This window comes from Triturus cristatus, chromosome 6 (genome assembly GCF_964204655.1).
Source record: "Triturus cristatus chromosome 6, aTriCri1.1, whole genome shotgun sequence".
In the NCBI taxonomy this organism is placed as follows: domain Eukaryota; kingdom Metazoa; phylum Chordata; class Amphibia; order Caudata; family Salamandridae; genus Triturus; species Triturus cristatus.
The window spans coordinates 1,496,611,184-1,496,633,033 of NC_140589.1; the positions used below are offsets into that span (position 1 = coordinate 1,496,611,184).

General features: G+C 46.7%; 1 protein-coding gene across 2 annotated transcripts in view; it reads right to left on the minus strand.

The window, feature by feature from the left end:
* Positions 1-21,850, minus strand: part of GPCPD1 (glycerophosphocholine phosphodiesterase 1) — a 701,876-nt gene that overhangs the window by 264,498 nt on the left and 415,528 nt on the right. For both annotated transcript variants that reach the window (XM_085612626.1, XM_085612627.1), the window contains exon 14: positions 11,063-11,102. In XM_085612626.1, coding sequence (XP_085468752.1) covers positions 11,063-11,102 — 40 coding nt within the window. The remainder of the gene's footprint in view (positions 1-11,062; positions 11,103-21,850) is intronic.

Here is a 21,850-nt window from a genome sequence, read left to right on the forward strand (position 1 = left end):
CATTTCTTGATTGTTATGGAAGTAGGTGAATACCCCCTAACATACATAGGGACCAGCAAGTCACTGGTGAATAGAAGTGCTTGCAAATGTCTAACCTTCGGGGATTTTTATGTGGATGTATACACATACACAAGCGAAATGCAGTAGCTCAAAGTGGAAGCAGCAAGTTGGTAAAGTTGGGTGATCTGCGATAATATACAATGCTCAATGGTGGGAAGAAGCATAATTTGATTGACACTCAAACAGCAAAATAAATAGAGGGTTGGCTAAAAGCCCTTCTAGCAGTATGTAATGTTATTTGGATTTGTAAGGAAATGCCTCTTTTTCTATGGTCACCCACTGGTTCTTCGATTGATGCTGCTGCTGTTGACTGAAAGTGCACTGAGGCCAGCTAACCAGACCTCAGTGTCACGAAGTCAGATTGAACCACTAACCTGAAGCAAGTGACCAGCAGGGGCGATGCACAATGCAAGGTAACTTTTTCTCCCGATGGTGTCTACTGGGAGCAAATGATGCACAGCTCGTTCAACACACACCACTTAGGGGCAAGGGAAAAAAGGAGTAAAATAAACAAACAAAGAAAAAGCTGTGAAGGAGTAGATAGCGTCGTCCCATGAGGTGAGGGAGACGCGGCCCTATTCTTTCTGGGACAGGTAGCCTGGCAAGGTTTTCTGCAGTAAGACAAAACGAACACATGTAACAAATCTAGTGTGTTCAATCACAATGTGTCAGTATGTGCCAATATACAAAACTTACTCACATTCCTCACACAAAGCAAATCCCAAGGGATTGAGTCATGAAAAGGGCGAGAGCAGTGTAGAGGAACAGCCATTCACGGACCACCAGAAGTATCAAAGAGCAGGTAATAATCAATACGAAAATATAGTAAAGAACGAGAGCTAATAGTACTCTTGCACAATTAATATAATTCCCAAAAAATCAAAAGAAAAGATTGCACGTTACCTAGTTGTCCACCAAAATCATCAAAAAGGAAAACTCGTGTTCCTGTGCGTTTAAAGGAACTACCCCATAACTGGTGTGACAAATAAGGGCTCGCAACACAAGGTGAGCGAAAAGCAACAGAAAAGAGAAATATTGCACCGCTCTCCTGAGCATGAACTTTTCCCAATGGCTAAAGGATCACTGCACCTCTGGGAGCACAGAAGGCCGGGTCACGGCTTGCTCTCAAGAAAGCAGGAGGTAGAAGTCGGGAAGGGGCTTTTCTGGGTGCACCAGAAACCGGGTTTTAAATTGCCCTCGAGAGCACCGGCGAAATCGCAAGGAGACATCTCTGGGAGCGAGAGGAGCTTGAAGTCGGAACAAGTCAATCAAGGCGCAGGTGGGAGGTGAAGTCTCTGCAGTGCGCCTTTTGTCTGAGTTTCTTCTGGAATGATTCATCAGATACTCCGGTATCTGGCGCCAACTCGGATCGTCAAGCATCTGACAATCCAAGGGCGGAGCCTAATATACTCTAGATTTTGCAGGCAATCTGGGAGTGCCCTGGAGGTTTGCTGGGACTTGTAGTTCCCGACGGTACTAATGAGGTAACACACACTCACACGCAGGCACACACACACAGACAGCGGAGTCCCAGGGAGTTTCTAAATGTGTATGGATGTGGTGTCTTTTAACCAGGGTCATAACACTCAGTGCCAGTTCTAGGAAGCTGGCTCTCTACATACTATACCAAAGTGAGGTATAGTGTGCACAGAGTCCAGTGGAACCCCAAAGGTAGGCAGGGGTAAAGTTACAAAGCACCTCACTCTCTATTTGTGGTAGTGTGGTCGAGCAGTAAGGCAGTATCAGAGGATAGTGTTGAGCATTTGATGTACACACTCAGTCAGCAAATGAATTCACACACTCAAACTTCAGACTAATTGTTTTTGTATAAAAAATATTCTTTTAGTTATTTTATTTCCTAGAACAAGCAAGCCTGGCACAGGTAAATGATAAGTACTTTGCCGTAAATATACAGTTTGTAACAAAGTGGATTGCAATTGTAAATGGACTTTGTTTTGACGTACAGTATTGTTTCTGAGAAAAGCAAGGCTTTGTAAATACAGTACATATACTTTGTATGGGACTTTCATTCAGTAAGATTATAGGTAAGTTACTTTTGAGATTACTTTTCTTACACAGAGTAGTATACCTGGACACTACTCTAGGGAATTTCCTGTAAACAGATAAGTAAAATCGTTTCTGTTAAAAAGTACAATTTTAAAGAATTTCTTTAGGTTATCAAACCCCACATTTTACCAAGAAAAACAGTCAATGTTCTCCTATGGAGGAAAGGAATATGCTACTTACCAGTATGCATCTGTTCTTGGCAGGTAGAGCTGCAGATCTACACACTGTGCATAGATCGCCATCTGGTGTTGGGCCCGGATGTTTGCACTTGTATTTGTTTTGGAAAGTCTTTGGAAGTCACGAGGTATGTGACTCTTCCTTTGGATCATAGTGCGCATGGGCATCCGCTCCATCCTCAGATTGTTTTTCGCCAGCAGGGAAATGATGGAGCTTAGTAAGAAACAGTAAAGATGCCCATGTGTGGTGTATCTAAGTAAGATAATACTGGAACAGATAAAGGTAGCCAGGGAGGCGTGTGTAGATCTGCAGCTCTACATGCCAAGAACAGATGCATACTGGTAAGTAGCATATTCCGGTCGAGGCATATGAGCTGCAGATTACACACTGTGCATACATTGTAAAGCAGTATCCACTTCTAGCGGCGACCACCAGTATCTGTTGCAGTAGTTTTAAATAGTGCTTTGATTACAGCCTGGCCCACAGTAGCCTGTTTAGTTTGCACCCCAACACAATAGTGTTTTGTGAATGTGTGTGGTGTAGACCATGTGGCTGCTCTGCAGATACCATCTAAAGGAATGTTTCCTAAAAATGCCATTGAAGCCCCGATCTTTCGTGTAGAGTGGGCTTTAGGAGGAACAGATAATGTACATTTTGCTTTGTGGTAACAAATCTGTATGCATTTGACAATCCACCTAGCTATCCCAGATTTTGATATGGGGTTGCCTTTGTGTGGTGGTGAGAAAGACACAAATAGTTGTTTGGTCTCGCGAAAATATTTTGTTCTCTGTGTAGTTATAGTAGTGCTCTTTTGACATCTAAGATGTGAAGAGCTCTTTGTACGACTGTTTGTGGCTGCGAGAAGAATACAGGCAGCTCTACAGATTGATTGAGGTGGAAGGGAGAAATGACTTTAGGGAGGAATTTAGGATTAGTTCGGAGAACAACTTTATTAAGATGTATCTGGAGAAAGAGTTCTTGAATGGTTAGTGCTTGTAGTTCACTAACCCTTCGTAGAGAAGCAATGGCTACGAGGAAAGCAGTTTTCCATGTTAAGAATTTTAGCTCACATTTATGTAGAGGTTCAAATGAGGCCCCATTAGTCTTGTGAGAACGATGTTTAAATTCCACACAGGGGAAGGTGGTACTCTGGGGGGAATTATTCTCTAGAGTCCCTCCATAAAGGCCTTTATGACAGGTACTCTGAAAAATGAGAGATGCTGCCTATTTTGTAGATGTGCTGCTATGGCATCAAGATGCAATCTGATAGAGGTTTAGGTTAGGCAGCATCTTTGGAGGTGTAGTAAGTAGCCTATGATGTGTTGGATAGCCACATCTAGGGGATTAGTGTCGTCGTTATGGCAGTATACTACGAATCTCTTCCACTTGGCTGCATAGCATGCTCTAGTGGTAGGCCGTCTAGCTTCTTTGATGACGTTCATACAGGCAGGAGGAAGGTTAAGGTAAACAAATTCTAGGACTTCAGGAGCCAGATCGCTAGGTTGAGCGGAGCTGGATCTGGGTGTTGGATCTCTCCATGGTTCTGGGTTAAGAGGCGTGGAGAGAGGTGTAGTTTTTGGTGCAGAACTACTGAGTTCCAGCAGTGTGGTGTACCATGGTTGTCTGACCCAAGTTGGAGCAACTAGGATGAGCGTTAATGAGTGCTGCTGTAGTTTGCGCATCACTAGTGGAATGAGTGGGAGAGGCGGAAAAGCATACGCAAATCTGCCTGACCAGTTCATCCATATCGCATTGCCTTTGGACAATGGGTGAGGATACCTGGCAGCGAAGTTTGGGCATTTGGCGGTTTCTTGGGTGGCGAAGAGGTCTATCTGTGGTTGCCCCCAAATCTGAAAAAACGGTTTAAGAACTTGTGGATGAAGTTGCCACTCATGGATTTATTCTGTTTGATGGCTCAAGAAATCGGCTATTGTGTTTTGGACTCCTGGGACATGTTGGGCTAGGAAAAAAAATTCTGAGGTATAGCACACCTCCATATGCTCTGAGCAAGCTGAGAGAGCTGCAGAGAGTGTGTCCCACCTTGTTTTTGGATATAATACATGGCTGTCATGTTGTCGGTGCGGACTAAGACAGTCTTGCCTGATATTTGTTTTTGAAATGCTTTTAAGGCTAGGAATATGGCTAGTAACGCCAGGTGGTTGATGTGGAGTAACTTTTGTTGAGGTGTCTACCTGCCCTGCATGGTGTGATGTAGTAGGTGAGCTCCCCAGCCGGAGAGCGATGCATCCGCTGGCATGACTATTTGAGGAACTGGCTCGAGGAATGGTCGCCCTTTGGAAAGGTTTGGTGTTCCACCACTGCAGAGAGCGATGGGTACGACCGCCTACCAACACCAGATCTGTTAGCTGACCTTGAGCCTGGTTCCATTGGCGTGCTAAGCACTCTTGGAGAGGATGCATCTGGAGTCTTGCATGAGGCACTATGAATTTGCAAGAGGCCATCATCCCTATGAGTTGCATAAACACTCAAGCTGGAAAAGAGTGTTGCGGTTGGAATCTGGTGAGAAGAGCTTGGATGCTCGCTATACGCGCGGGACTGGGGTAGGCGAGCGCTCTTGAGCTGTCTATTGTGGCACCGAGGTATTGTTGCGTGTGGGACGGTTGCAGCTGGGACTTGCCGTGATTTATTGTGAACCCCAGGTCGTGAAGTTGTTGACTAGTGGCGCGAGTGTGTTGTACAAACCGATTTTACGATTTGGCTTTTATAAGCCAGTCATCTAGATATGGGAAGACATGTATGTGTTGTCTCCTTAGGTGTGCTGCCTCTACTGCTAGGCACTTAGTAAACACTCTTGGTGCTGTGGTGACTCCAAATGGGAGTACTTTGAATTGGTAGTGCTGACCGTCCACTACGAATCAGATATTTTCTGTGATCGCTGTGAATGGGAATGTGGAAATAGGCATCCTTGAGGTCTAGAGTAGCAAGGAAGTTGCCCTGGGAAAGCAGAGGGAGGACCTGCTGAAGTGTGACCATGTGGAAGTGGTCTGAACGTATGTATAGGTTAGGGGTCCGAGGTCTAAAATAGGTCTTAGAGATCCATCCTTTTTGGTATGAGAAAATAAAGGGAGTAGACTCCCTTGTTTTGTTGGTGCAGGGGAACTGGTTCTATTGCACTTTTTTGTAGGAGGGAGATTACCTCCTGCTTTAACAGTAACAAGTGTTCTTGTGACATTGGACGGTGTTTGGGTGGTATGTTTGGGGGGGGTAGATGTTAGTTCGAGACAGTAGCCTGATTGAATGATTTCGTGGACCCACCAGTCTGAAGTGATGTTTATCCAGGCAGGGAGAAATTGGTGGAGTCTTCCCCCGAATGGAGTGGAATAGTCGGGGGGAAGTGGAGGGAAGTCATGGGGTAGATGTGGCGGCAGAGCGGGAGTTATTTTTGCCTCTGCCTTTGCTGTTATTCCCCCTGTAACCACCCCTTTGGTAACCTTGAGTAAAAGTGGATTGTGCGGGAGCTTTGTAAGAGGTGGAGGGGCTATCAGAGGAGTAGCCTCGATGGGTGCTTCTAAAGGATGAGCGACAAAAAGGACCGGCTGGGAGCTTGCGATTGCAAGGCTCCCATAGATTTGGTGGTGTCTGTATTCTTATTCATTTTCTCGAGGGATACGTCTCCATTAGGGCCAAATAGGTGTTGCTCATCAAAAGGCTGATTGAGTACAGGACTCTGTACTTCGTGTTTAAAACCTGATATACGTAACCAGACATGCCTGCGCAAAAGGACACTGGTGTTGATTGCCCTTGAGGTGGTATCTGCTGCATCTAGGGCACAGCGGATGGAGGTGTTAGTGATGTCTTACCCTCTTGGATTAGTTCACTGGCTCTGTTTTTATATTTGTCAGGGAGGTGCTACATTATGGACTCAAGCTTGTCATAATGTGCCCTGTCATACCTGGCTAGGAGCGCTTGGGTGTTAAATATTTGCTGCCTGTGACGCTGTGCGTTTGCCAGAGGCTTCTATGAGTTTTGATTCCTTGTCTGGTGGTGGTGCGTCACCTGACGTTTGGGAATTTGCTCTCTTCTCTTCCTGGCATTAGAGACTACTAGGGCCCTTAATGTATACTGGGTCAGTAGGGGCAGCTTTATATTTCTTTTCTATTCTTGGGTTGATGACCCGAGCTCTGACGGGGTCTTTAAAGTTCTCTGGTGCGTGCTTAATGACCCCTTTAAGCATGGGCAGTGTTGAGGTGGACTTTTGTGGTATCAAAAGCATCCATAAGAAAATCCTCCTCTACTGGGTCTGTATGACGGGCCACCCGGTGGTATTGGGCAGCTCTTTGAAGGAGCTGGTTGAATCCGATATTGTCCTGTGGGGGGGAAGTCTGGAGGGATAAATATAGTCTTGTGGGGTGTAAGGGACATCTGGGACACTGTAATCATCCCATCGGTCAGGGGAGCCAGTAGGAGTAGGGTCCCCAAGGGGTTGATCGTCTGCATCTTCCCCTGCATCATCTGAGGTGTTATCATCATCATCTATTGGGGTAGGTGATGGTGTGGGAAAGAGGTGTGGTGGGGGAGCAGGAAGAAGAGAAGGAATCCTTAATGGAGAAGTAGCAAAGTCTCTCTTTGGTGGCGGTGCGGGCGCAGGCGTTTCCAGGGGTCTTTTCTTGATGCTGAGCATTAAATGACCAGTCTTAGGATCCTTCATTGAAGTCTTTTGGGTAGGATCTGGACGAAAAAGTTTATCTGTGGGAGACAGATCCTTCGGAGACGAGGGCCTCGGTGCCATAAGTTTTTTGGGCGTCGACTCGGTAGCGGTTCTAGGCTTGAAACCGTGTCGTTTTGAAGTGTCTTTATCAGTTGGAACTGGTTGCTGTTTTCGGTTCCGAGGTCTTTGGCTTGGAAGTATCGGGGTCTTTCGGCAGGCGTTTTTTAGTCGGCTCCGAGGGTGTTGTCGGTGCCGAGGAACTGGTGAGGTCGACGTCTGTACTCACGGTCCTTCGAGCCCAAGGCCTCTGTCGAGGACCGGAATCCAAGACTTCGAAGTTGAAGGGTCGCGTGTGGCTGGAAACAATACCGTCGAGATGGGAAGTTTTGCGCCTCGAAAGAGAAAACTTAACGGAACTGGAACGCGAGAACACATCCGAGCCCGATGGCGCAAAAACACAATCTGAGGATGGAGCCGATGCCCATGCGCACTATGATCCAAAGGAGGAGTCACATACCTTGTGACTTCCAAAGACTTTCCAAGACAAAAACAAGTGCAAACATCCAGGCAAAACACCAGATGGTGATCTATGCACAGTGTGTAATCTGCAGCTCATATGCCTCGAACATAGTGTTATCGGTTTTAGGGTACGTATTCGGTAGTGGGAGTTGAGATTCTGGGGTAGAATCAGGGGTCTCCCAGGGTCAGGGATGCACTCTTGTTACACCAGCTGCACTAGGAAAGCTGGGTGCAGAGTGCTGAAGCCCAGCGTTATCCAATGGGGGCTAGGGGGCCTCAGGTTGGTGGCTGCTGACTAGCAGGCCACTTGGTTGGGGGGAGCAAAGCTCCTGGACTTTAGCTCAGGGCAAATGGGGAAATAAAGTAGCACCAAAGGTGCACCCTCAGCGGCACTAGGGTGCTGTTACGACATTGGGCGCCCTGTTTGCAATGGGGAACCTCAGGTTTGCAAATGCACTGCAGGCTAGGGGATGAAGGTCTTCTGGGTGTGACCACCACTTCGAGAGATAAGTTGGGAAGTCGGGGGTTGGTTTGGCACCGTCGGTTTGGCCACCCAAGGCCGTGGGGTGTCTGGTGCAGGGGTGCCTTTTAGGGTTGGATCTTCTTACCAGCTCCTGGTCGTGGTTGGGGGGGGGGGGGACATCCTGGATTCAGGCTGCAGGTGTCAGCTGGAGGTTTGAGGTAGGTCAGGGGTCGCCAGATCTCGGGTTAGGATCGCCGGGGGTACCTCCTCGTGGCATTTGCCCACTCGAGCTCAGGTTGTGGACAGCGGGTGCAGAGTGGTGCAGATTCATGGTGTCCGGCCAGAGGTTGCAGATGAACAAATTCACGGGAGACACAATCTTTGTGGTTGAAGGCAGGCAGGTCCTCCGGGGTTTGATTTTGCTGGCTGCAGGACACACCGTGATTTGGCAGGAGCAGGTTCAAGGTGTAGACATGCCGGTACGGCTGGGGCCAAGTCAGTGGGTTAGCTTCGGCAAGGCTGTTCGGTCCTTTTCTTGTAGTTTCTTCTGGTCTGAGGAAGCAAGGTTCAGGGAGCCCCTAAATACTAGATTTCGGGGCGTTACAGGTAGGCAAAAAGCTTGGGACCAATGGGTCCCTTCCGAGGGGTGAGTACACCCCCTATTATGCCACCCTCCAGTGGGAGGGGGCATAAGCCTTTCCCTGGTTGGCTGGGTCCCCCCCATCTGCAAGATGGTGGGGACTGAGAGCTGTGCCTCCTCTTGCCTCCCCCACCTGAGGGGTGGAGTTGGCAGAGGTGGGCACACCTATCTTCCTCACTTGTTTCTCCTGCCGGTTCTCCCGCCCAAAGTGGGGGTCAGAACCAGTGGGGACCAGTTGCTGAAAGCAGCAAGTGGACTGGGGAAGCTCACAAAGGCAGCAAGCCTTTGAAGCTTCTCCTTCGTGGACCCTGCCCATCCTTGGGGAGGAGGCTTGGCACCTCGTTCCAGGATTTGCATTGTTTCAGGCCCCCCAAGAGCAGCAGGCTCTTGACCCAGGGGTCCAGAAACATGTCTGGTGGTGGCAGCTGAAAGCAGTCACTCAGCCTGGACACAAGTGGTAGGTCGTCTTTCAGGGGGCATCTCTAAGACGCCCTCTGTGTGCATTTTTCATTAAATCGCACACTGGTATCAGTGTAGGTTTAATGTGCTGAGAAGTTTGATACCAAACTTCTCAATTTTCTGTGAAGCCATTATAGTGCTGTGGAGTTCATAATGACAAACTCCCAGAACGATATACTCTTAATGGCAGCACTGCACAATGTCTAAGAATAGACTTAAGACACTAAGGGTACAGGGTTCATGAACTAGTACCCTCACCACTGGTGTAGTGCACCCAGCTTGAGCGGTGACTGATCTATGCCAGGGCAGTGGTTTGTAAACATGGCACACCGGGATGTGTACCATGTCGATTCTTCACTTTGTTCTGCACCAAGACACGCAGCCTACCATTTACCTAGGGGCTGACCTGTGGCCACAGATGCCAACTGGGTGTGGGTTCGTTTTGGGTGAAAGAACACAGGCCCTGGGAACCGGATTGGCAGGGACCCAGGGCACATCAAGTCAAAGTACATCAGTAGTCTGGCAAAAAGTGGGGGGGGGGGGGGGGGGGTACTACAACAGAGACCCACCCAGCTTCTCACAGAAGGTCTATGATGCAATTTCTCCTGAGACCTTTTAGAATGACCAGGGGTCATATGGTGGTGTTTCTTAAGGGCATTCTTAGGGTGTTCGGAAGACTTTTTGTCAGAGGATCTATCCTTTTTTTTAGGATTTGCCAGATCTCAAAGAATCATCACCCTCTCCCTCAGAAACTGGGTTTTCCTTTGATTGAATCCTATGTAACCACAACAAAAGTCTTCCCTCTCCATCTTTGAGGGTCTTCTGTGAAAAAGTGCAACATATTTTACAGTCTTTGACTGTGTGATCAGGATAGAGGCAATAAATGCACTTTTTAGGAGGGCCATCAATTTGCCACGGATGTTACATGGCCTGAATAAACCCTTCGTATAATGTTTGTCATGGCCAGAATGCCCAAGGGTAATATTGGAAAGCAACATTCGTCTGACATGAGAAGTGTTTCCTGAAATCAGAAGGTTTGAAGAATAAACTGAGCAAAGCTCAGGGAGACTCCCTTCACACAACGTTTGGTAGAAAATCTGAGGAATCTAGCCTCTGTGGGGGGTGTTCTAGAGGATGCTGTCTGTTGATTGGATATAGACCAAGTTTGGCTATTAACTGCATGGCCTAGTGCCATTGTAGCCTATGCTTAATAATCTTATTGCTTTGAAATAGTACCGTGAGACTCCCACTTCGACGATGGGGAATGATACAAGCATGTGAATCTATGACAGATCTAATACTGGAGAATTAAGTAATTTACAGAGTGTTCGAGAAGCAGGTTCTGCGCTTGTGTCTGGTGGAATAGAAGCAACAATGTGTCTATTTGCAGGTATACAGAACTTTATTATTTATGCAGTATGCACAGTTCCGTTGGGGTGGTGGGCGGCAGGTGAGTTGCTTGGTGAAGCTCCAAAGTAACAACTACAGAAGCAAGTTCTACTCTGTTACTAGTTGGCAGGGACACTTAGAGGTTGATAATGGGAAACATCACAGACACGAGTTTAAGTGGAAATACCTCAGTTGGCAGGAAAGGCAGGAAGGGTAAGAAAGAGAGCAATAGAAAAAAAAAAAAAAAGGTAAAATGAGAAAGAATAAGAAAAAAAGAAGCAAATATAGAAAGAAGGAAGAAAAATATAGAAAGAAAGGAAGGTAAATGTTTCCTAACTGCAGTAACAGTAATTGAAAGTTCGAGAAAGCCAGGAGCAAGAGCACCATACTCCTGCAAGATGAATTTCAGACAGTTTCCATAAGTAGTGCGAGATGTCCTGATGGTGGTACTTCTACAAATGACAGCATGCTGGTTAATGATTGGTCTATTGTGCATATCAATAGTGTTTCCCGAAAATGTAATGTGCTATGCTATAGCTAGAAAACGTAGGCTGCCTGCAGAAGCACACTGACACACTGAAGTAACCAATTTAAAATTCATTTTTTCACTTATACGTACCATAAGTCTCTTTCAACTTCAGTGCAGTCACATGAGACAACTAAAAAAAGAATAAAATAAATATAAATGAGAAGTTGGCTGATATTTCAATGCTAGATGCTCAGATAACAGAAGTAAAGCTATTCAACAAACATATTAGAGACTATCTAACTGCAGATTTCTCACCTTAGTATATTTCCCAGGCGTCAGACTGAATTTGGAAACATCTGGTTAGCACTACCCATGTGTGCTGGTAGGTGGCATAGTTCGGAACCACGTGGCACAGCCTGTGTCAACCGTACCGGAAGTGACGTGCACAGTCCTTATATAGGTGCCACCCCAGCGCACCATTAGTTTCTTTTCATGAACACTGACCACTGGTATGTAAAGCTAGGGTGCTTAAAGGGACAGTCCTTTACATTATAAACCATTTGCAGAGTGAGGAGGATGGAAGGGTTAATAAAGAATCTGTGGCTAGATAGAGTCTCTACCAGATAAGGCGTTACCAAAGGTAAGTAACTTGTTCATTTGATAGAGACTCTGAACTGCAGATTCCTTACCTTAGAATACATATTCAAGCAATACCTCCCTGGACGTTGGGTTGCAAGACGGATTAGACTAGAAAGTTCTGTAGGACCTGAAAGGGCAAAGTGAATGTCACGCCGGACTGGACTGTCCAGACAGTACTGAATCGTAGACTCGTCGAAAGAAAGCTACATTGCTACCTGACATATCTAGGGCAGGAACTCTGTGGGCTAATGCGGGGATAGCAGCATTCACTCTGGTGGAATGAGCACTCAAACCCTCAGGAGGCTGCTTTTTGGCCAGCGCATAGCAGATTTTGATGTAGAGCACTATCCATCACAAGATGTCCACTTCTGCACCACATGCCTTCCCTTTCTTGGTCTCGACATCCCCCACAAAGAGTTTATCGTCCACCTAGAACTCTTTTGTTCCCTCAAGGTAGAAAGACCTTTTTTTTTGTTCCAGCTGGTGGGGTCTCTCCTCTACCTTAAAAGGGTGAGTAAAAGCGTAGAAGATAGGCAGAGCGATAAATTGGCTTACGTGAAAGGAAGTTACTACCTTTGGTAAAAAGGATGCTCAAGTCCAAAGGACCAGCTTGTCTGGGTAGATAGTAAGGTACGGAGGATGTGCACACAATGTCTGTAGCTCAATGACCCTCTGGGCAGATGTTATTGCCACTAGGAAGGCCGTCTGGGTGGTTAGGAACCTGAGTGAGCAGTTGTGGAGCTTCTAATATGGAGTGCACATGAGAAAAGTGTGAACTAGGTTGAGCTCCAACAAACGGCGCTTGTGGGAACATATGCTGGAGACCTTTCAGGAACCTATGTACAATAGGGAATTTGAAAAGGGATCGCTGATTTGGCAACCGAGAAATGCCAAAATGTCAGAAAGAACCATTTGAAGTTACCAAAATAGATCCCTGCTGGGCTAATGTGAGAATGAACAAAATAACCTGGGTGAGGGGCACAGATAGGGGATCAACGTGTTTATCTGTACACAATGCCAGGAACTTGCACCGACAGCAGGCGTATCCCAGCTGGGTGTAGGGACGCCTGGTTGTCAATATAATATAACAGACTTCGACCTTCCACCAGAAGTCTGTAATAAGTCCTCACCTAATCTCCACGCAAAAAGGTGTAGAATTTTGGTGCAGAACCCTGCCCTGTTGCTGAGGAAGAAGATCCTCCTGAAGAGGCAGCCTAATCGGAGGATCGATGCTTATGCTCCACAGCTTGGGATACTATACGGTCCGTGCCCAATCCGGAGCCACAATGATGATTTGAGCCAGCCGTTCCGGATCTTCTTGCGACCTCTGGGAAGGAGTGCTTTTGGGACAAAGGCATAGAGGAGGCCTGAGCTCCACCCAAGACAAAAGCTGCCTTGGAAACTCCAGTGCGCAAAACTCCTGACATTGCACGTTCCCGGAAGAGGTGATCATATCTAACCAAGGATCTCCCCACTCTTGGAAGAAAACTGGCACCATCCCCAGATGGAGACGTCATTCCTGAACCGCTAAGCATTGATGGATGAGATGGTCGGCTCTGGGATTCAGAGAGCCCGCCAGGTGTTTAACCACTAGGGATATGCGCTGGTGTTCCAGCCATGTCGAGGGGCACAAGGCCTCTTGACAGAGGGTTCACAACCTTACCCAGCCCTGTCTGTTGCAGTACCACATGGTGGTGGTGTTGCCTGAGCACCTGAACCAGCCTTCCCCAGATTGAAGGTAAGAACTTCAATGCCAAATGGATTGTCTGAAGCTCCAGAAGACTGATGTGAAGCCTGTATTCCACCAGAGAGCAGAGTCCTCTGACCATCTCTCCCAGATGGCCTCTCCAGCCTAGTAGTGACGAACCAGTCACTGCAGTCAGCTCTGGGTGGGGAAGGGAGAGGGGTGTGCCACTGGCCAAATCACGGTCAGTTATCCACCACTGCAGGTCTTTTGCAGTTCCCCCTGAGATTTGGACCATGTCAAAGGCATTCCTCTGATGCTGTGCCCACTGGAACTTCAGGTCCCACTGCAGAGCCAGCATCTGCCAGCGGGCAGGTCTTACAAGCAGGAAGCTATGAGACCCAACAACCTCAGGGCCGTTCTCGCCGAAACCCAGGTTAGAGGCCGAAACATCGGTTTCATAGCCTGAATATCCTGGACTTGCCACTCAGGAGGATAGGCCCGAACTGCAATGTGTCTCTAACAGCTCAGATGAAAGGGAGCGGGTAAGAGGCAGCCAGGTGTGACTTCGGCACGTTGATAGTGAACACCTCAGCAAATGAGGGAGACTAGCAGTAGACAGATGGGAGTGGACTGCCTGTGGCAAGCCCACCTTCACCAAACAATCGTTAAGGTAGGATAGACTGGAACCCCTGATCTCTGCAGATGTGCTGCAACCACCACCAACCTCATGGTAAACACCCGAGAGGCGCTGGAAAGGCCGAAGGGGAGCACAGCGAATTGAAAGTGCTCTTAGCCCACCATAATCCACAGGAATTGTCTGTGGGCAGGCAGAATAAGGATGTGAAAATATGCATCGGGCAAGTCCAACGCTACCACCCAGTCTCCCAGATACAAGGCAGACAGGACTTGGCCAAAGGTGAGCATCTTGTACTTCTCCTTTTTCAGGAAAAAGTGGAGGGCGCTGGTCTAGGCTAAGACGAATGCCTCCGTCCTTCTTAGGCACCAGAACATACCAGGAAATAGCAACCACAACCTGCTTCTGAAGTAAGGTGAGGTGGCACTCTTTCAGCCTGCTGCAAGTGGGTGGCCACAAAGGGGAGGGAGTAGCCCCTTAAGACCAGCTGCAAAACCCAACAGTCAGATGTTATCAACCTGCAGAGGTGAATGTGATGGCGTAACCTAGCTCTCCCCTCCTGGATGGCTATGTAGGTTGGAGGGCAAACTTAGGGGGTCTGGAGAAGGCAGGGAGGTGGTGGACTGGCCAGACTTCTAGCTGCCTGTCGCATGTGGTCTATGGGAACCACATCCTCTGCGACGAAAGGACTGCAAAGCTTGCAGGCCATGGCGGCTGGGTGTAAAAAGAGACAGATGAAAGCCACGAAAGGGATGTAAGGCAGACTGGGGTTGGCAAGAGAACATGGAAAGCCTCAAGGACCTGGCCATAAGCCTGCTGTGCTTGAATGAGTCCTCCATCTCCTTACAGATGGGAGCCATCAAAGGAAAATGCTACTTACCAGTATGCATCTGTTCTTGGCATGTAGAGCGGTAGATCAGCATACTTTTGCATAGATCACCATCTGGTGTTGGGCTCGGATGTTTGCACTTTGTTATTGTAGAAGTCTTTGTAGTCACGAGATAGGTGACTCCTCCTTTGGTTAGTAGTGCGCATGGGCATCTCCTCCATCTCCAGATTGTTTTCGCCATAAAGGGTGATGATAGAGTTAGTTAGAAATAGAAAAGATGTCAATTTGTAATGTATCGATGTAAGATAGTACTGCAACACATATAGGTGTCCGGGGAGGCGGGTGGGCGTATGCAGATCTACAGCTCTACATGCCAGAAACAGATGCATACTGGTAAGTAGCATTTTCTGTTCAAAGCATACGAGCTGTAGATCGCATACATTTGCATAGACTATACAGCAGTTACCCCGTTAGCAGTGGCTACCTGTATGTGTTGCAGTAGTTTGAAAAAGTGTTCTTAGTACAGCCTGGCCCACAGTAGCCTGTTTTGCTTGCACATCTACACAGTAGTGTTTTGTGAAAGTGTGTGCTGTAGACCATGTTGCGGCTTTGCAAATGGCATCCATGGGGATGTTTCCAAAGAATGCCATGGATGCCCCTAGTTTGCGTGTGGAATGCCCTCTAGGGGGAATGGATAATGTACATTGCTTTTTGGTAGTATATTTGAATGCATTTAACGATCCACCAGGCAATTCTAGCTTTCAACATAGGATTGCCCTCATGTGGTGTTGAGAAACCTACGAAAAGTTGTTTAGTTTTCCTGAAACTTTGTGTCCTTTCAATGTAGTAAAGAATAGCTTGTTTGACGTCAAGCGTACGAAGAGCTCGTTCTTCTACTGAATCTGGTTGAGGAAAAAAAGACTGGGAGCTCAACAGACTGGTTAAGGTGAAAGGCTGAAATTACTTTAGGTAAGAATTTAGGGTTTGTCCTAAGAATCACTTTGTTGTGATGTATTTGCAAAAATGGTTCTTGTATGGTTAATGCCTGGAGTTCACCCACTCTGCTGAGAAATGTGATGGTCACAAGGAAAGCTACTTTCCATGTGAGGAACTATAACTTACATTTATGTAAAAGGTTCAAATGGGAGATCCATGAGCCTTGTACGGACAATATTTAAATTCCATATTGAGAGGGTGCAATTCTGGGAGGGGTTATCCTTATAAGGCCTTCCATGAAAGCTTTGATGGGAGGTACCCTAAACAATGACAAGTGTGGTCTCTTTTGCAGGTAAGCTGCTATAGCAGCAACGTGTAATCGTATGGATGTGTATGCCAGATTACATCTTTGTAGATGCAGTAGATAACAGATAATGTTTTGAGTTGAAGCATCTAGTGGATTGATTGTGTTATTGCAGTAAACAACAAATCTTTTCCATTTAGCTGCATAGCATGCTCTAGTGGTAGGACGTCTAGCTTCTCTAATGACGTTCATGCAGTCTGGTGGGAGATTGAGGTAACCAAACTAAGACTTCAGGTGCCAGATCGCTAGATTCAGTTGAGCTGGTTCTGGATGCCTTATGTCTCCATGGTTCTGTGTGAGAAGCTTTGGGGAAAGCCGTAACTTTTGGTGTGGGACTACTGAGAGTTCCAGCAGTGTTGTGAACCATGGTTGTCGGGCCCTGGTTGGAGCAACCAGGTTCATTATGAGAGACTGTTTGAGCTTGCGTACATGTAACGGAATGAGCGGGAGAGGCGGAAAAGTTTACGTAAATCTGCCTGACCAGTTCATCAATATCGCATTGCCTTTGGATAATGGGAGTGGATACCTGGAGCCGAAGTTTGGGCATTTTGTGTTTAAGTGTGTGGCAAACAGATCTATGTCTGGGTGCCCCACATTTGAAAACACGGATGAAGAACTTGCGGATGAAGTTCCCATTCGTGAATCTGCTGTTGACGACGACTGAGCAGATCTTCAATTTGATAGTGTATCCCAGGTAGATGCTCTGATAAGAGGTATATCTTTTGAGGAATGGCCCATCTCCAAATACTTTGTGCTAGGCGTGAAAGCTGCAGTGTGTGTGTGTGTCCCCTTGTTTTTCTATATAGTACATTGCTGTCATGTTGTCCGTTCCGACGAGGACAGTTTTGCCAAGGAAATGATTTCAGGACGAAAAATATGGCCAGTTACTCCAGGTGATTGATGCGGAGGAGTTTCTGTTGAGGGGTCCACATACCCTGAGTGGTGTGATTTAAGAGATGAGCTCCCCAGCCAGTGAGCGATGCGTCCGCTATTAGCACTATTTGTGGAACTGGGTCTAAGAACGGCTGCCCTTTGGAAACATTTTCTGTTCTCCACCATTGCAGAAAGCGATATGTGCGGCTGTCTACCAACACCAGATCTGTAAGTTGAACCTGGCCTTGTGCCAGACATTCCTGTAATGGACGCATCTGGAGTCTTGCGTATGGGATGATTAAACTTGCAAGAGGCCATCATCCCTATAAACTGCATGAACACTCGAGATGGTAGTGAGTGTTGCGGGCAACATTTTGCTATGAGGGCTTGCATACTGGCTATTCTGGTTGGGTTGGGGTATGCAAGGGCTTTGGAAGTATCTATTGTTGCACCTAGATACTGTTGGGTGTGGGACGGCTGGAGATGTGACTTGGTGAGGTTTATTGTGAATCCTAAATTGTGTAGCAGCTGGATTGTGTTGTGTGTGTTTCGTACACAACTGCTGCGTGACTTGGCTTTTATGAGCCAGTCGTCTAGGTAAGGAAACACATGAATGTGATGTCTTCTTAAGTGGGCTGCTACCACCACGAGACATTTTGTAAAGACTCTGGGTGCTGTGACTCCGAATGGAAGGACTTTGAACTGGTAATGTTGTCCATCCACTACGAACTTTAGGTATTTCCTGTGAGCAGGGTGAATAGGAATGTGGAAGTAGGCGACCTTGAGATCTAGAGTGGCAAGGAAATCACCTTGTTGAAGCAGTGGGAGGACCTGTTATAGAGTGACCATGTGGAAGTGGTCGGATTGTATGTACAGGTTTAATGGTCTGAGGTCTGATATTGGCCTGAGAGAGCCGTTCTTTTTTGGAATGAGGAAATAAAGGGAGTAAATCCCTGTACCTTGGTGATGTAAGGAATCCGGTTCTATTGCATGCTTTTGCAAGAGAGAGAACCTCCTGCTTGAGAAGCGCGAGATGTTCTGTGGACAATGGACGCTGTTTGGGAGGTATGTGGGGAGGAGTAGAAGTGAGTTCCAGGCAGTAACCATATTGGATAATTTATCTTACCCACCTGTCTGTGGTGATAGAAATCCATACAGGTAGGAACTGTGATAGTCTTCCCCCAACCGGAGTGGAGTGTTCTGGGTGGAGTGGAGGAGTCACTGCTTTGTGGTGGGGAAGTTGCGGGTGTTAGAACCACCCCCTCTCCCTCTGTTATTACCTCTGTAATTTCCTCAAAAATAACCTCTGTTAGGGGACGTTTGGGTGGGGCTTTTATAGGCGGAAGAGGTGGTTTCTGTACCAATTGTCTTGGAGGCGCCCCTATAAGAGGAGGGACGAAAAGAACCTCTACTAGTTGTTGCTTGTAGAGCCCCCATAGATTTGGATATTTGTGTCCTTGTTCATCTTTTCTAACGATGAGTCCACAGTGGGTCCAAACTAGTGTTCCTGATCAAATGGTTGATTGAGGATGGTAGACTGTGCCTCTTGTTTGAAACCAGATATGCGCAGCCACGCGTGTCTACGTAGTAACACACTTGTATTAATTGCACCGGATGCTGTATCTGCTGCATCCAGGGCACAATTTATGGTGGTGTTTGGGATTACCTTTCCCTCTTGTATGAGATCATTTCCCTTGTTCTTGTATGCGTCTGGAAGATGTTGCACGAGTTTAAGCTCATCGTAGTGAGCCCTGTCATACCTCGCCAGTAAAGCTTGTGAGTTGGCGATACGACAAAAATGTGCCACCTGGGACAAAACTCTTTTACCGGATGCATCCAGTAGTTTATATTCTGTGTCTGGCGGAGGGGCATCACCTGTGGTTTGGGAATTTGCCTTTTTATGGGCATTTGCCACTACTAATGAGTCCAGAGGGAGTTGACCTTTAATGTAAGCTGGATCGCTTGGAGTTGGCTTGTATTTCTTCTCAATTCTAGAATTGAGCACTCTAGCTCTGACAGGGTCTTTAAAAACCTCAGGGGCATGTTTAATCATCCCTTTGAGCATAGGGAGAGTATTTGTTGTTTTTTGAGGCTGCGAGAATGTTTCTAATAAAAATTCCTCCTCTATGGGGTCAGAATGGAGTTCAACCCCATGGTACTGTGCAGCTCTATTTTTAAGTTCGGCAAACCCTACATTGTCAAATAAAAACTGGGAACCCAAACCCGCTGTGTCACACACAGCACGAGAGGGATGAAGGCAGATTGTCAAACGAGCCAATACAGCTGCCTAAGTGGGGTAAAATTTGTTGGCGAAAAGTGACCCACCAGATCAGCCTATCTGTCGCATTCTGAATGATTTGGAGTCTTTGGCTCAGATAGAGGCTGTTGGCATAGTCAAGACGTGAATTCATGAGTGCACAGACCACAAATGTTTGGGTTTCCAGCGGAACAAGGAATTGCAGCTTCCCGACATATCTAAGCTTCAGGGAGCAAATCAAAGAGATTAGTTTGATTTGTTTCATGAAATTGAGGTCGGAATCAAACAGGATGCTCAGATTCCTTGCTGATGGGGGCCTGTCAAGTTCTTCAGGCCACCAGAAGATTAGGGGGGTGGAGGGGTTCTGGCTGAAAAAGAACCCCTGTCTGTCCACATTTAATTTTAGGAAATTGGACTCTACCCAATTGAATATACCTTACAAGCACTTTTTGAATTTGAGGAAGGCCACTTCCGAGTGCTCCCTAAAGGAGAAAAACCGGTACATTTCATCAGCATAGCAAACCACCTTCACCAGCCAGATTTCAATCAAGGTGACAAGTGGGCCAATACAGATGTAGAAAAACAGCAGGCTCAGGAAAGATCCCAGTGGTACCACACAGACCAGAAGTTTGGGGGAGCAATAGAAAGGGTGAATAAAAACATTCTGTACATTCTGCCAAGAAGGAATTTATCCAGGATAAGACTGTGCACTGAAAGCCAAGTGGAATTAATCTATTCAACATGGTGGCATGCAACATCGTGTCAAATGCTGCTGAAAGATCCAATACAAACATAGCGGAAGCACCTCTGTCCAGTGTTTCCCGAACAGACTGACACTTTCAACAGTGCAGTTTTGATGCTGGATTCTCCACGAAAGCCTGAGTGTCACGGAGCAGACAATTTGCCTCTATTTAGGATGAGATTTGGCAGTTCACCAACTTCAAGATCTTTGCCGAGGCTGGCAGATGTGAAATGGGCCTGAAACTACTAAGCACACGTTTTACGTTTTTAGAAGTAGAAGGAATGATTGGTTCTAAGTGGCAGGAAAAATATCAGAGTTGAAAGATGCATTCCAGATCTTGAGGGAAGGATTAACAGTGTGCTACCATTCTGGGAGGATGGGGGGCTGATTTGCATTTCAATAATTCCTAGATAAAATTCAGAGAGGGCAGGTCTGTGACTAGGCATGGGGAAGTCACCAGTTCTGCAGTCCAGAAACAGCAAGGAAAAAGTAGCACAATGTTTTTGAATTTTCTTTCGCTGGAGCAATTAGTGGCAGCCTTACTGCATATCAAGAAGTGCCTTCTCATGATTGCAGAATTTACTGAGCGATGCTTTAAAGAGCCGCTTTGCCTCGTGGTCATAGGACCTCCTCCAGCTGCCCCCAAGCTTTTCATACAAGATTTTCTCTGCTATTAAGGCGGGACAAAAACAGGGAGCAGAAGGCTTGGATTTTTCAGCTGTTTGAGTTTCCAGGGGTGCTAGAAGGTCCACGGCCTTGGTGATCCATTGAATAATCAGGACCGCATCAGAGTAGTGGATGCCTGAGAAAGAAGGAGGGGGAGGACTGAAGAGAGCACAAGAGACCTCTGTGACTTTGCACCAGCTTCTATTCAATTCGGGAATTGTCCTAGTCATTAGCAAATGTCTAGAACTTTAAAAAGAGAACAGGACCAGGAAATTATCTGTCCAAACCATGTACTCAGCGGCACTGGCTCAGAGACACAGAATTTTGGAAAAGTTGAAGTCCAACATACGGCCTGATTTGTTGTTGGGTGCCGTAACATGTTGTGTCAAGTTAAGATCTGCCAAAGTCTGAATCTACGGCATTCAACATTTGAGGCCTGAATTCAGTTATGAACATCTGTATGTGTTAAAAGCCCCCAGCACACTAACACCAGCGTACTGAAGTGACAAATGAGCGATAGTGTCACAGTTGAGGAAGTCAGCAATTGGGGTTGTCCGGGGATTTATAAATCAGCAGGCCAGAAAAAGGATGAAGGGAATATATTAATGCAGAAAAATAAGACCATCAAGGTTCTCAATTTGGCCCAGCACCGATGAGGAGGCTTCAAAATTATCGTTAAGGATGATAGCTGCCTCCTTCACTATTATCTTCTCCCCCATTAGCATACAAAATCCTGTGACCTGGTGGGATGGCGAGGTCTGGGTTAGAACCTTCCATCAGCCAGGTTTCCATGAGAAATGTAAGTCCCAAGTGTTATCTAATAGAAACAATATGTCAGACGAGGGCTTGGAGAGGGACCTAAAACTAATGAACAGGCCTTTCAACTGATCGAACCAGATGACACATCTGGGTGCGCAATCCCGGGGTATAGCATTAGTCAACCCAGCCTTCAACATTTCCTTGAGACCCCACAAGATTTACACACAAAGCCTAAAGAATCCCCATCGTAGGGGTCAAAGAGTTTAGATGAATGACAAGGGCTACATTAGAAAGACACCAGTACTTCCCTTGAAAGGGAACACACCTGTGTAGGGGAAGAAAAGGCAGCATGGCTTCTGCTAGACGTGGTCCGGAAACAGACTGGATTGGCTTTGGTGTGCCAGCAGCGTGTCAGCGGCATAAGCCTTTTTAAATAGAGAGGGAGCTGGTCTCAAACACTAGACTGCTCAAAACTAAAAAAAATCGTCCTAGTAATGACCCCGGTATTCAGAGTAAAAACGGTGCTCTGCTCTAAATTGGAGCGTGGAAAAT